The 14,979-nt window shown below is 47.8% G+C and overlaps 2 protein-coding genes across 6 annotated transcripts; one reads left to right on the top strand and one right to left on the bottom strand.

Annotated features, from left to right (window-relative positions):
* The first annotated feature begins 28 nt into the window (after positions 1–28).
* PDZ-GEF (PDZ domain-containing guanine nucleotide exchange factor) lies at positions 29–9,051 on the top strand. 4 transcript variants are annotated; one of them, NM_001273197.1, is made up of 8 exons: positions 29–255; positions 1,435–1,559; positions 1,619–1,864; positions 1,975–5,749; positions 5,810–5,959; positions 6,385–6,825; positions 7,033–7,148; positions 7,309–9,051. In NM_001273197.1, the coding sequence occupies exons 2-7, from the start codon at positions 1,530–1,532 to the stop codon at positions 7,098–7,100; spliced, it is 4,710 nt and encodes a 1,569-aa protein (NP_001260126.1). In that variant the 5' UTR covers positions 29–255; positions 1,435–1,529; the 3' UTR covers positions 7,101–7,148; positions 7,309–9,051. The 4 variants fall into 4 exon arrangements, with proteins under 4 accessions (NP_001260126.1, NP_609012.2, NP_001137797.1 ...); NM_135168.5 differs by having other exon boundaries at positions 29–380; positions 6,385–6,980; positions 7,306–8,012; NM_001144325.2 differs by having other exon boundaries at positions 29–380; positions 7,306–8,012.
* A 91-nt stretch (positions 9,052–9,142) lies between these two features.
* Positions 9,143–14,933, bottom strand: Pez. 2 transcript variants are annotated; one of them, NM_001273198.1, is made up of 8 exons: positions 14,910–14,933; positions 14,320–14,755; positions 11,577–13,533; positions 10,648–11,515; positions 10,368–10,586; positions 10,124–10,300; positions 9,746–10,069; positions 9,143–9,683 (listed from the first exon to the last, which is right to left on the bottom strand). In NM_001273198.1, the coding sequence occupies exons 2-8, from the start codon at positions 14,402–14,404 to the stop codon at positions 9,555–9,557; spliced, it is 3,759 nt and encodes a 1,252-aa protein (NP_001260127.1). In that variant the 5' UTR covers positions 14,405–14,755; positions 14,910–14,933; the 3' UTR covers positions 9,143–9,554. The 2 variants fall into 2 exon arrangements, with proteins under 2 accessions (NP_001260127.1, NP_609013.1); NM_135169.3 differs by lacking the exon at positions 14,910–14,933 and having other exon boundaries at positions 14,320–14,688.
* Between the last annotated feature and the right edge of the window lie 46 nt (positions 14,934–14,979).

Consider the following 14,979-nt stretch of genomic DNA (forward strand, 5'->3'; position numbering starts at 1 on the left):
TAGTCATAGATAGTATAGAAAACCTGGTATCACTGAGCGGTGTGGTCACACTGTAAGACGCGTCGGACTTTTAGTTTTCAGCTACTTAATTTTTCTAAATTAAACGGTCGCCCTCGAATCGAAAAACTAATTCACCAAATGAAAGCAACTCGAAATACCATCTTACACACTCGGCCACGCAGCTGAGAGCGAAAAGCGCTCACAAAACTGCAGTGCAACAGCCACTTTTCCTCGTCGAGATGTGTGTTTGTGTGTGTGAGTGAAAGAAATTCCAACAATGCGCACCACAATACCAATACACACACAGGCTGCTTGAATCTCTTTATGCAGCAGTGTACGCAAAAAGGGCAGCTGGGAAACTACTTGCGTCTAAAAAAAAAGTGCGTATAATTAGCAAGTGCAGGGGCATAAACACAGTCCCAACCAACTCCCCACCCCCCGCCACTGGAGGACCCTTGCTGGCTGCAAAAACCATTCAACTGCACCAAACACGCCCATATCTGCTGGCTGTGCGAGTGTGTTAGTGCGTCTGCTGTCTGTGTGGGTGGTGCAAAGTGTGTTTTATTTACTACGCTTTGATTTTGCAATGCTCCTATTATTATTGTTGTGTATGGCTTATCCGCGCTTCGGATGTCGTCGCCTACAATTTTCGTTTCATTTTTTGTTATTATTTTTCTGTGTCGCTCGCCCCCTCGCACACACACATGCAAACGCTCAGCAATCGCTCTCACGTACAGTAGCAGCTTTGGCTCCCACACACATGCACACTCCGCCGACGCGTAGGCAGCGCATACTCAATCTCCCATGAGAATTTTCGCCCGCTCTCCGATTGTTTTTGTTTGCCTTAATTTATTGGCAGCATTGTGTTTGTTGTGGCGGAAAATGAAAGTGTGTTAGTGCGGGCAGCAAAAAAAACCCAGCAAAAAAAAAAAAACAAAAATTAAAAAACAAAAGCAGCAACCTGCGCGGCCAGCAAACAAAAAGCCGAATAAGAATTGACTAACAAACTCTCACAGCAATTTCGTTTCGAAAACCTTTGTTTTCGAGCGCCGTGTGCATCGCAATCAAAGCTCCGCAGATGCCACTACATCCGCGATTTGGGCCACCCTTTCTTCAAATTGGCCCAAACGCTATACAATGGCTAATCTCTCGGCCAATTGTTTTCGGTTACAAAAGCAAACAATGAACAAATGGCAATTTTAAAAGTTGCCACTATTGTTGCTTTTATCTATATCCGTGATCATGAGGATATAACAAGTTACAGAAAGTTGATTGTGGTTTTAGAAGTCCGATTTCAGTTCTTTAGACGTACGGAATTTTGATATAAAATAAGAGGTTTATAAAGAACAGAAGCGTATTGAATCCTTTACTTATAAGATGACTTACACACTAATTCTTTTGTTTCTAACCATGGTCCTTTCTCAACCTTTTCAGTTAAGTATAAAGTCTAATCTCATCACATATCACATCAAACGGGGCAAAGGTTGGCATGTCGTTGTAGACAGCATCCACAGCAAAAGCTACCCCTCATGGATCCGTATCACCATATCAGACATCATGTGAGTGCGCGCAGATTAGCTTATTGTACTTGAATTAAATTGACCTCTCTCCCCAACAGTATCCACCCACAAGCATAGCAGGCACAGGAGTGGTGGTGGGCAGCTCGACTACAATCAACCGGCCGGAACTGCACCAAAAATGCAACCGGGGCTCGCACTCCAGTGACACCAGTTCGGCGTACAGCGGCAGCGATACAATGGCCTCGAACTATGCCTCGTCGCTGGAGGCCGAGGAGATTGACCTCTCCGGCCTGGTGGAGTCCGTTGTGGACTCTGACGAGGAGGACCTGGCGGAGAGCATGGATGTAAGTGGATAAAACATCCAATGTATACATTACAACGATGTGTTAGAATGTCATTAGAAAAGGAAGAACATCTGATTATTTATTTGGCTTTTTTTTTCTGATTTATTTAGAGTCTTACCGTGCGGGATGCCGTGCGTGACTGTCTGGAAAAGGATCCGGCGGAGCGCAGCGAGGAAGATGTGGAAGTACTGCTTGAGTTCACGCAGGGCCTTAAGGCATTCACAAACATTACGCTGGCAGTGCGAAGAGCACTATGTTCCGTGATGGTATTCGCCGTTGTGGACAAGGCGGGAACCGTGGTCATGTCAGATGGTGAGGAACTGGACTCATGGTCGGTGCTCATAAACGGAGCGGTGGAGATCGAGCATGCAAATGGCAGTCGCGAAGAGCTGCAGATGGGAGACTCCTTCGGCATTCTACCCACCATGGACAAGCTGTACCACCGGGGTGTGATGCGTACGAAGTGCGATGACTGCCAATTTGTGTGCATTACGCAGACGGACTACTACCGTATTCAGCATCAAGGCGAGGAGAATACCCGGCGACATGAGGACGAGAATGGTTTCGTTGTTATGGTCACTGAACTCCGGTCCATTGGCGGCGCCGGCACTGATTCTGCTGGCAGTGGCGGATCGGCGACAGGAGCTTCGGCTTCGCTAAATATGAAGCGTGGTCACGTAGTTATCCGCGGTACTCCAGAGCGTCTGCTACAGCAGCTGGTCGAGGAAAACTCGATGACCGATCCCACATACGTGGAGGACTTTTTGCTCACACACCGCATCTTTATTCAGAACCCACAAGAGGTGACCAGCAAGTTGCTGCATTGGTTTGATTTGGAGCAGGTGGATGCGCACAAGACGCAGGAACTGCGAGATCGCGTAACACGCGTCGTGCTCCTCTGGGTGAACAACCATTTCACCGATTTCGAGGCGGACTATGAGATGATGGAGTTTCTGGAAGTCTTTGAGGCACTGTTAGAGCGAAAAAAGTTGCTAAGTCAGCTGCGCCTGTTGCACATAGCCTGTGCCGCCAAAGCACGGATGCGCAGCTGTACCCTCACTCGATCGTCACGTGACGAGCCGCTCAACTTCCGCATCGTGGGCGGCTACGAGCTTCGAGGCGTCGCCATAGCCACTGGAAACGCAGCAGTGGGCATCTACATTTCGCACGTCGAGCCGGGATCAAAAGCCCAGGATGTGGGCCTTAAGCGAGGCGATCAGATTCACGAAGTAAATGGACAGTCGCTGGACCATGTGACTAGCAAGCGAGCCCTCGAGATACTCACAGGCACCACCCATTTGAGCATCAGCGTTAAGAGCAACTTGCTTGGCTTCAAGGAGATTATGCAGGCTCTTGAGCATGGCGGTGGAACCGCTGGATCCGGAAGCATTTCCGCAGGCAGCGGCAGTTTCAAGTCCGTGCGAAGTCCACGCCGTATTTGCGCCAATGATATTGCTAAGTTGCACGGTCGCTCTGATAGCACCACCGACGAATTGTCCAGCGTCAGCGCCTCGAATCGGGCGCACATGGTGCGCCTTAGTTCCGTCGATATGCTACTTGACCAGCCGGACTGCGCTCCACCGCAAACGCCGCCAGTGAGTGGGAGCGGTAACATGGCCTCCAATTTTATGCAGCAACTCTTGCAAAGCGTTAACAATAGTTCGGCCAAGAAGTCCGGTGGGAATTCAAACTCGGATCAGCAAGATACGAAGGGCGGTTTTATGACTCTGGCGCCAAAGCGTCGGTTGCAGAAAGCGCTGGCAAAGATGAATTTGCTCAATAAGCAAAATCACGGCAGCAGCCTAAACGACTCCTCGGATACGCTGCTCAACGATCCCAAGTCAAAACTTTCTGCAGTTAGCTCGTGCAGCAGTTCCACTCAGTCGTCTATCAATGGATGCACGGTCAGTGGGGGTGGCCGGCTCTACCAGTCGCAATCGAATCCGGATTTAACCAGTCTCAACTATGACGGAGGCAGCGATGCGGGTGGAAACGGTGGTGGAAGATTGCAAGTGAACTACCTGAACGCCCACATTCACCGGCCATCAGCGGCCAGTACTTTGACAACAAACTCGACGCAATCGCACCTCTTGCCCGATTACCCGGACCACGTGCTCAAGGTGTACAAGGCAGACCAGACGTGCAAGTATGTACTCATCTACAAGGAGACGACAGCCCACGAGGTCGTAATGCTGACGCTGCAGGAGTTTGGAATACACGACCCCAGCTCGAATTTCTCGCTATGCGAAGTGAGTGTTGGCGACGGGGGTATGGTAAAGCAGCGCCGGTTGCCCGATCAGCTGCAGAACCTGGCCGAGCGAATAAGCTTTGCGGCGCGTTACTACCTCAAGTTAAACGATAGCACCGAACCGCTGGTTCCAGACGAACTGGCCCTGGAACTGGTACGCGAGTCGAACGTGCACTTCCTGCACCTGAATGCATACGAGCTGGCCATTCAGCTCACTCTACAGGACTTTGCGAACTTTCGCCAGATTGAGTCCACCGAGTACGTGGACGAATTGTTCGAGTTGCGCTCACGCTACGGAGTGCCAATGCTGAGCAAGTTTGCCGAACTGGTCAATCGTGAAATGTTTTGGGTTGTGAGTGAGATTTGCGCAGAGCACAACATTGTGCGCCGCATGAAGATCGTCAAGCAGTTCATCAAAATTGCGCGCCACTGCAAGGAGTGCCGTAACTTTAACTCCATGTTTGCAATCGTCTCGGGGCTTGGACACGGAGCTGTTTCGCGACTGCGTCAAACGTGGGAGAAGCTGCCCTCCAAATATCAGCGACTGTTCAACGACCTGCAGGATCTGATGGATCCCTCGCGCAACATGAGCAAGTATCGGCAACTAGTGTCCGCCGAACTACTGGCCCAGCACCCCATCATCCCGTTCTATCCGATCGTCAAGAAGGATCTCACCTTTATTCACCTGGGCAATGATACGAGAGTTGATGGCCTAATCAACTTTGAGAAGCTGCGAATGCTGGCCAAGGAGGTACGCCTGCTCACGCACATGTGCAGTTCGCCATACGATCTGCTGTCGATCCTTGAGCTCAAGGGGCAGTCGCCATCCAACGCTCTCTTCTCGCTCAATCAGATGTCTGCATCGCAGAGCAACGCTGCCGCTGGCACAGTTATCGCCGCCAATGCCGGCCAGGCGACTATCAAGCGGCGCAAGAAGTCGACGGCGGCGCCCAATCCCAAGAAGATGTTTGAGGAGGCGCAGATGGTGCGGCGGGTGAAAGCATATCTCAACAGCCTCAAAATACTCAGTGACGAGGACCTTTTGCACAAATTCTCGCTGGAATGCGAGCCCGCGCACGGGTCCACGTACTCGGGCAGCATCTCGCACGGAAATACCTCACACCGAAGCGGTGGTGGAGGCAGCATCAGTGGCGGTGCTGGTGGCAGCTCCGGTGGTGGTGGCGGGGGCAGTTCCAGCCTCAATGCCGGCGACCAACTGAGCATCTATTCGCATACCAGCTCCAGCTCGGCGCCGAACTCCTCACTATCGCTTCGCAAGAGGCACCCAAGTTCACCCACCCTTTCGACTACCAGCTCAACGAGTTCTACCAGCGATCATCAAAGAAGACAGATGCATAACAACGGCCCAAAGTTTGGCACAGCCTCGCCACAAGCAGTTAAAAAGATGCTATCGCTGTCAGAGTCCTCCAAGATTCGGCCGCACCAGCCATTCGTGCCGCGTCACGGATCCACAATGGCCGGAGTGATTCCACCACTGCATCACATGCATGCGGCACATGGTTTCAGCACACCGTCGCCTGGAGGAGTGGTCACCTCACCGGCAACCAGTGCAGTGGCCAATGTTCAGTGTACGCCAAGTCCTAGTCCCTGCTCCCACCGACGACTGGCTTCTGGAGGTAATGGAATTATTATCACTGCCTCATTGTATATCACTAACTTAATTGGGTCCATTGCAGGCAACATTATTCCCTCTCGCGCAATACACGAGCGGTCGCACTCGGACACACCAGCTCCGCCGCCGCCTCTACCCTCGGTCGATCTCTCCCTAGAGAGCAGTAGTGTAACTACATTTCGCGATTTACCATTGCGCAAATCCGTGACTTCCGGTAAGTGCCTCGTGCCCTAAGATCGTAGTTGTATATCGACTAAAAATACGTTATTAGCTGCTACTAAAACCCGATGCTAAGTATGCTCATATAGTGCGTTTCTTAATTTCGGAATTCTTCAGAAATGTTTTTCGAGTATGCTTAGCAATCGAATCCCGATAAATAAATCGTAGTCGCCAGTTATTTATACCTTGTTAGTTGCGCTTTAGACTCCGTTCCCTGCTTGCATTTGAAACGTATAGTTTTTGGTGGTTGGGTTGGAATTGTTTGGTTGTCGGCTACACAAACGCAAACATACATATAACACGAAAACACAACACACACACTTGCACCACGTGGTACCATGAAATGAATCCCAAATGGAGGTCACCATTTCACGGACGCCATCTCAGACATATTCTTTACCCTAATTTCACACCCAACAGGTTCCATATCGTCCTGCGACAGCGGCTACGTGCATCAGCAGCAGCATTACCACTTGCAGTACCAGCAGCAGCAACAACAGAACAGCTCGCAACACGAGCCATCCCCGCCGGTCTATACCGCAGCCGACTGCCGGCTGCTTCAGCAGATATCGAACAACGCGGTGACCCGCAACTTGAACAGTCCCTGTCAAAGCACAAACACACCACCCAGCACACCTACACCTCCACCGAACCAGCCCACAGCAACCATTCAGCTTTCTGCACCGCCGACGGCAGCAGCATACATGCACGCACGCAGCCAGCATCAGCAGCTCCAGCAGCAGCAGCAATCTTTGGCCATGCCACCACCGCCGCCACCGCCGTACAATGTGCCCCCCCTGGGCAGTATCTACAGCCACCACCAGGGCACTGCTGGCAGCAGGCACCTGAACCACATGCATGGTAAGACGACCGGACCGCAAGAGAGATGGTTTCCAGATTGCCGTCCAACGACAAAACAACAAATGCAAAGCGGGAGTTGAGTCGGGTCTTTCTGAAATAGGCGTTACACCGGGTTGTTCGACTTGTTTTTCTAGCTACGTTTTGATCTACGTTTTGTAAGCTTGACTTATGTACCCCACCTTAATTATATCAATTTCTCCTTCACAGGTGGCCCGCCAAATTTTATGGATAGCACCAAGTGTACCATATGTCCCATGCCACCCATGAATCAATAATGAATCAAATTGTGCTGTTTTAACCGCTATATGTTTATTTAATTAGTTGTAAGTATGTCGATTTTATGTTATATCTTAAGAACCATAAGCTCACAAGATAAGCTCCGACTTTCAGTTTCCAAGAACAACTTGAGTACTTATGGTTCTGAAACGTTATTATTACTTTTAGGTCATCAATTCTAACAATTTGATCTTTTCATTTCAGCAGATAGAGTTGCCAAAATTTGTGAATGGTTGTGGTTTCAATTTCGCCAGCAATCAGAAACAACGTATCCCCGATCACCTTTACCCTTTACGGAGCTGCAAAAATATTACTAGCATCCATTTGTATTGCGTATTTACATTTAGTAACTGAGAATTTAATTTTAGTTAGGGCTTACCATTTATTATTTAATTTAGCTAAATTCTTTGTACACACTTTCTACCCATCATTCACCGCCAGCGTAGAAGTTGCCTTTTCTCTTAAAAGAAAACGTCTGCAGGCAGACCCTCTCAGCAGACCCAACTAAAACTCTTTTGAAGACTTTTCGTCGGCATTTACAAGTGTAAGAACAGAACAAAATAATTTTAAAGCCCAGCACAACAACGAGACGATCAATTGATATAGAAACGCAAACGGAATCAACTCGAAGCCACCATTAATTCCATTAATCTATACTTCTTTAATACTTATGTACAAGCTAATTTTATTACAAGCATACTCCTTTAAACGCTATATATACATATATATTACGAAAAACCTTCGCTCCAATTCCAAATATTTAGTTGTTAAGCCCAAAAGAGAGATAGACAAAACATTTTTTCGAATATATTTTTGACCATTCGTTCCGAAGAATTCAAAGGAAGAGTGGCAGACAAATGCAATATTTGTGTATAGAATTATACAACTCCTAGCAATACCTAGACTAGCCCACAAAAAAAGGAAATCATCAAAGTACAACTTCCACGAAAGACAGAAATAAGTTATGAAAGACAAACCTGAGACATATAAAAAACCATATATAATCATTTTTGATCGTATTTTTCTCACACGTAAGGAACTCCAATATGAATATTTGTGTGTGCATGAATGCCTGTTATATACATAGATATATACAATATATATATATACAACCTACATATACAAGCTATATACAAGAAATCTCTATATATATACAAACCATGAGTGGAGACCCGTTTCTCGCTTCATTTTCAAAGAGAAAATCAAACTATGTTTTGCTGAATTCGAGAAAACAAAAACAAATCAAATCAAACGATATTGGATATGCTATATATGTATACATTGTGCTCTTTGTACTTTTAAGTTAGACTAAATACCAAATTTGCTTTTTAAGGCTTAAGAAAAACATTAGATCGAAGCCTAAATTGTACTCTGTATAAATAAAAATCGCGTATTTTGCTTAATGATTTTCTGTATTTATATATCTGTATGTTGTGCAGCTAAATGATTAGATTTTTAGGAATCTTTGAAAAACGACGAGAGACTTTTTTCAATGTCATGTTGAGCGTTTATTTTTGCAACTTGTCTGCAAAGGTGCACAAAAATAAAATTATTTAATAATGAATATTACCTTGAAAAAGTGATCTTTTAATTGTATCTTTGATTTTCAAAGATCCTGGGGACGTCTTCTTATAAATGTTCAATATTCTAGTGGGGAATGAAAAAAGTGGGCAGTTTAAAAAGATTTTTAAACTTTTCATCAAATTGAGAAGACGTCTAAAAAATGAATGTCTGGCTTTTATTACCGAAAAACAAAATTTGTCCTAAATCTGAAGACTATAAATTCATAATATGTCTTCCTTTTTGCCACGTATTGTATGAAAATGTCTTCAGATCGCCAAACTAACATGAAGTACATTTAATTCATATTTTAAGACCTATGTGACAATTATACATGTATTAACTATGTTTCGGACCATCAAACCAAATTAACAAAAATAAAATTAATTTTTTTCAAACCTTTTCTTTGGGGAAGCGCGCTGGGAATAATTTTTTAAGAAAAAACACGTTGCACGTCGCATAAGAGTTAAATGTGCTTATTGCTTTTTATCAATTTGTTATTGTTTTTATTTCGAAATTTATTAAAATACACATGTATAAATAGTTCGGCTTTAAACCTAAGCCCAATTGTTGTGGCTGTGGTTAGTTAACTGGCATTTTTACTGGCTTGCCAAAACAACTACCTATCCGCTACTTTTATATTTATGTATGTATCTATAAAGTGGCCATTGTGGGGGGTTCTGTTTTTATAACAAATCTAGAGCTTAAAAACTAGTTGGTATTAAAATTTAACGATTATAGGGACAACAGCTGCCAGTAGAAATATAAAATTGCTGAACGGAGTTGTACTGATTTTTTAAAACGAGAACTAAAGGAAATTTGTTCGATATAAACAATTTAAGCTTAAACAAAGAAAAATACTTCTTGCCAAGTTTTCCATATTCTTTAGAACCTCAGATGAGCCTCGTGCGCTTCAAATAGGTAATAAGCAGATTGTATATGAACTTGTATTGCGCCAGGGATGGTATAATGCTATCCCGTTGATGCCTTAGCTGCCCGATAACTCGAGGTATATCCAGGTCCTGCGATCGTAAGAAAATAATGCTTATGGAAATGGAATAATAAATTCCCTTTCTCCACTCACCTCATTGTGGTCCAACGTGTACAGTAAAAGATCGGCGGTCAGTGTCACTCCCGAACGACCGCCTCCCTCCAGACAGTGAAGAAGAACTGGTGGGTTTGTGTTATGTCCCGGCGGAACTTCTTGCGTAGATGCCAATCGCACGGAATTCAGCTCCTCGAGGAAATCGAGGAAGTGATTCACATCGCGTGGACAATTCTGCTCCGCCCAGTCAGCGTACTGCAAATACCAAACGGATCGGTATCGACGCGATGGTACGTGGTAAAGGCGCAGCTTGATGGTGGTGCATCGATCGGTGGTTTGTGAGAATTCCTGATACACTTGGAACTAGAAAGTAGAACCTTTGAGGAACAGAACTAAAAGCTTATGCGGTTCACTTACCTGTCCAAACTCGAGACGCTGATGACTGTTACGAGGAATATAGCTCATATCCTCGGTTAGCTGGACCACCAAATACACATCCGCCTCCCATACACACTGCCAGAAGATGCGCATGGTAAGCGGTTCTTGTGGCGACTGGGCCACAATATAGAACCGCTGCTTTGTGCCCACAGTGGCCTGAAAAAGATGTTCCAACAATGAAATACACAATTTGCTTTTCATCTTGAGTGTCAACTGAACGTACAGATATGGAGGAAGCATTAACGTAACCATGCCGATTGTCTCGGCATGGAGTCAGTCGCACTCTGTTGTCGTCATAGGGTAAAAAGTTGGGGTCGTGGTTCTTTGGCTCGTTCTCCTCCAGCAGGGCGCATTCGTATAGGGCATGCTCCCGTCGTTTCGGTATGCGTTCGAACTCCATGAATAGCTGCGAGTCACTTAGCTTTTGGTCTAGGATTTGGCACTGGAAGTTGACAAGCGCTTTAATCGAAATGGATTCCAAATCGTAATAACTTTTAACCTACCAGTTTGTCCTTGGAATATCGTCCAGAAATGGGCTGCGGCTTGTTGACGCCTGTGGACCAACGATTTGGCAGGTTGAGATCGTCTTGGGCTAGCTTTAGCTTTGCCGCCAGCTTGGAGTGCTGACCTGCCGTTGTGGCCTTTTCCCTGCCCAGTGTGGCGGATTTCTGTTTGTCGGGTGTTTTGCTGCGTGACAAAAAGTTCCATCGCTTCTTGCGTTTTAAGTCTTTGCTGGCCGCCGATGAGGACGTGGTGTCCAGCGTTGAGTTGAACATGGAGGATGTGGAAGCTGATGTGTTGGCAGAAAGATTCATGGCACTGAACTGCTGTTGCAGCGTGTCTCCGGCCGGCGTGATCATGTCGACCGTCGACGACTTGTTTAGGCTTGCTGTTGAGCGATGTTGTCGTGGCGGAGGTGTGGCTCCCATATCTGGCGCTGCACTGGCGGCTCGATTGGTCCGCTTAGGAGCCTGCGGTTCCAGGAACAGCAGCTCCGTGCTTGCTGCTCGGTCTGCGCCGTACTTCTTTATGTTTCCATCGTCGGGTGGAGAATTGACAGTTACAGTAACTACGTTGTTGGAGCTGGCGTTTCGAGCAGCTGGAACAGGGACAACGCCTGGGGCGGACTGTATGGAGGAAGCTCTTTGACGCATAGCCTCAGTATTTGCGGCACCACTGCTGCCACCAGAGGCTCTCTGTGGCAGGGGTACATTCTCGTAGATGGGCTCGATGGAACCGTTCACCAAGCTCCTCTGTAGTGGCGCCGGTGTCGCCGATTTATGGGACGAAGCAACCACCGGCGGTGGAAGCGGGCTGCTCGCTGGCGGGGGCACAGAACTACGATATCCACTCGGCGGCAGGGTAGGTGAACTGCAAGATCGTAGCGAAAAGTATTGTTATATTGTTTATTTTACGACTTCATTACACTTACCTCTGCGTTACCACAGATCCGGCAGCTGCAGCTGCTGCCTGACTCATCGCTGACTGTCGCAGCTGGGACATTATAGACGGCTGCTCCTCGATCATGTTGAGGTTCTCGAAGGTGCCGTGCGGGGGCAGATAGGGCTGCGAGTGCCCCATGTGGCTCACGTACTGGTACTGGTGCAACATGGTGGCTCCGGAAGATGTTGGAATATTTCCGGCATGTCCGCCTGCGGGCAGAGCAACGTACTGACCGCCATTGAAGAGCGTGCGGTTAGAGACTAGATCCGGCGAGGAGCCGCTTACGTAGTTGCGGAAACCCTGAAGGGGACGGGGAGTGGCCACGGCCAGATCGGGCGTGGAGGAGGAACTCAGCCGATTGACATACGGCGGTGGGGCCTTGTGACGCATCATATGCATGCGCTGCGAGAGCTCTAGGTATGCCTGGGCGGGGCTCATGGGCTGTGGATGTGACTGCGGTTGATGCTGTGCCTGGTACAGGTTGATGTGGTGGTGTAGGGCAGCCGCCGGCTGGGCCACGTCCGGATAACGATGCGCAGTCATATGACCATACAGTAAGTTCTCGTTGTGCATGCCTGGATTGTGTACATCAGGCTGGGAGCCCGCATAGTAGGCATTTCCGGGCGCGGCCATTGCCAGTGCCACATTGTGGAATTCCGCCGATGGTGTGCGGTACTTTAGTTGGACCGCCGTCTCATAGTCTGGTGCCGGGCGGTATGTGGGCAGCATGGCTTTGAGGCGCTCCCGCTCATCGTTGTTATTGTTGTTGTTGCTGCCTCCGTGGTGCAACATGCCACTGCTGCTGTGCAGGTTGTTGTTGCTCAAATCCAGGCAGGAGCTGCTTTGTCCCAACATCTGGTTAGCGCTGGTAGCCAGCGAAATGTTGGAGGAAATCATCTGCTGCTGCTGAATCTGTTGCTGCTGCTGCATATGTTGCTGCTGCTGATGATGCTGTTGCAGTTGCTCGGCGGCCGCCGCTTCATTGTAATCGTAGTCGACATAACCAACGCTGTCAACGCCCAACGGACCACTCTCCGCATCCGCACCACTTCCCAGGCTCGAGGGCGTGGCCGTGTCAATATAGCGCTTGAAAAACTTATGCTGGCTAATGGTGAGCTTCCAGAAGTAACGTGCCGTGTCCGCCTCGCTGAATATAAAGCTTCCCACGATGCTGCCGCCACCATCCAGCTTGTTCTGCTCGATCTTAATCGTTCGCTTGTCGATGGTCACCGTGTGGAACTCCTTCCATGGAAAATACTGCCGACCGTTGTCCGCGTTCACCACCATCCCGTTGATGGCCAGGCCCAGCAACAAATCATTGCCGAGCGTGTCCTTGGCGGCGAAACGTTCCTCCCCATACCCCTCCAGCTGCTGGCAGCACTGTATGTACATCTCCTCCGCCTGGCTCTGACTCAGATGTGCAATGCCCGCCTGCTGCTGCAGGACCTCCACGATCAGTCCCTCCAGCATGCTGTCATCGTTGGCCAGGCCTTGCATGTTGCGCGGCAGGACCAGCGACTTCTTCAGATAGTCCTTGCTCTGTTTGTCGCCCTGGTAGCTATCGTACTCCGCCTGGCGGCAGTAGAGCGCCAGCAGTATGGCCGTGCGGATGTCACAGGCGATGCGGCCCTCGTAGATGTCGCTCTTCAGCTGCAGAAAGTAGTAAAAGCGCGTGGCTTCGTCGCTCAAGTGGCGCACGCCAGTGGTCACGTAGTGGCGAACGCGCAAGTAGATCTTGGGGCCCGCCGCATACTTCTCCAGCTGCCGACTGAGCGAGCGCTCCAGGTCGATCCATTTGAACTCGTCCTCCTTGTCCTTGCCCTTGACCAGGTAGCGCAGTCCAAAGAACTCCGGCTGCTGGATTAGCAAACGTTGGCAAACGTTGTCCAGGCACTCCTGTCCCTTGCTCTCCGAGCTGATCGTGCAGTCCACTGTGCTGGATGTGTCTGCAATGTAGGTAAGAGTGAAAACGTGCTTCAAACATCGGCCTAAGTCGCTCCAAGCACTCTAAATTCGCCGCACAACAACAATTTGGCCCTGCCCGTCGCACGCGCAAATATGCAAATAAAGTTTATAATCTCTTTCGAGACCTTATACGTTTTATGGACGGAAATTGTGGCGGCGCCGCTCAATTGGCTTCTCTCATCTGTCGTATTTCCTAACTAACGAAACGTAGGCCTAATGTCTAAAACCTTTCTGATGGTTGGAGAAATTTGGGTGGTTTTAATTGAGTCAAGGTCTTCAGTTCGCTTGCCAAATAAGTACATTCGGTTAAGTGTATAAGAACTACAAAACATGCTTTTGTTTAGCCCAAAATCGAGAGTAAATAATATACAAAATGTGAAGTACGCAAAGTTAGGAAGTTCTCATAGGCAGTCTGTTAGTTTTAGAATTAACGGTCGCTGTTATGTGTCCTGTGCGCCTCTGTTAACTCAGCGACTGTTAACTAGAATGCAACAAGTGAAGGCATTTTTGTGGTCTGTGCCTTGGAAGGCGAATTCCAGCTAAACTGGAAGTGGGCGCCGCATGACAATCGTTGTGCACATTCCCAATTAAATAATCCCAATTGCAATGGCAGACGGCAGCTGTTAAGTTGTGGCTTTGTCACCGATTTCTTGTTGTTTCTATTGTCTCGTCTCCACTGTTGCTATTGCTGTTGTTGTTGTTGTCGTTGCTGTCGCTGTTGTTGTTGTGGGGGGCGTAGCGCCTCTAGGAATGTGGGGCTTACTCACCCAGCAGGTGATGCACTGATATAACAAACAAACTCTTGGACGTAACATTGTACTGGCGACACTTTTTCAAGAATTTCAATGGCATTTTTCGACTATTTTGCTCCACCGGGGCTCCGCTGGGCTCACAAAAGTGGCTAAAACGGCAGCACCATCGACACCACAGGTTTTTTTTGGGGGAGTAAATTGCTCAATTGGAATTAGCCGATTTGAATCAGCTGATTAGACACGCAAACCAGAGCACTGCGCGTATTGGTTAAGTAAAGTTAAAGATAGTAATTGGGCAGTTAACGACAATAAATAAAGGAATTCACGAGAAATAAAACGAAGAGACCGAAGTGCTGATATCGATACGCAGGTGCTGACTGAGTATCTCGGTGGCTGGCATCGAATGGATCGATAGGCGGCATTGACTATCGGTATGTCTTTGCGCAGTGGGCTGCAAGAAAATAGGTTTAGTTCTGTTAAAGAAAACAAGTGCAACCAAGAAATATGTAACTGAAACAAAACAGTTTATATTTTAAAATATATAACAATGCAGTCAGCAGTGATTAAATAAAATTCCTAAAGATATTAAAACCACTGATACACACGAATACTTCGTTGTACACAGCAAGAGAATAACGGTTTCTAGCGAACAGTAAAATATCAAACTTAACAGAG

Source organism: Drosophila melanogaster, chromosome 2L (genome assembly GCF_000001215.4).
Source record: "Drosophila melanogaster chromosome 2L".
NCBI lineage: Eukaryota > Metazoa > Arthropoda > Insecta > Diptera > Drosophilidae > Drosophila > Drosophila melanogaster.

Excerpts from the sequence above, each read along its gene's own strand:
- PDZ-GEF (NM_135168.5), top strand. The coding sequence starts at position 1,530 with ATGGATCCGTATCACCATATCAGACATCAT. Across the intron at positions 1,865-1,974 it reads ACCTGGCGGAGAGCATGGAT|AGTCTTACCGTGCGGGATGC; the intron begins GTAAGTGGATAA and ends TGATTTATTTAG. Across the intron at positions 5,960-6,384 it reads GCGCAAATCCGTGACTTCCG|GTTCCATATCGTCCTGCGAC; the intron begins GTAAGTGCCTCG and ends CACACCCAACAG.
- Pez (NM_001273198.1), bottom strand. The coding sequence starts at position 14,404 with ATGCCATTGAAATTCTTGAAAAAGTGTCGCCAGTACAATGTTACGTCC. Across the intron at positions 13,534-14,319 it reads ATCAGTGCATCACCTGCTGG|ACACATCCAGCACAGTGGAC; the intron begins GTGAGTAAGCCC and ends CCTACATTGCAG. Across the intron at positions 10,587-10,647 it reads GATATTCCAAGGACAAACTG|TGCCAAATCCTAGACCAAAA; the intron begins GTAGGTTAAAAG and ends GTCAACTTCCAG.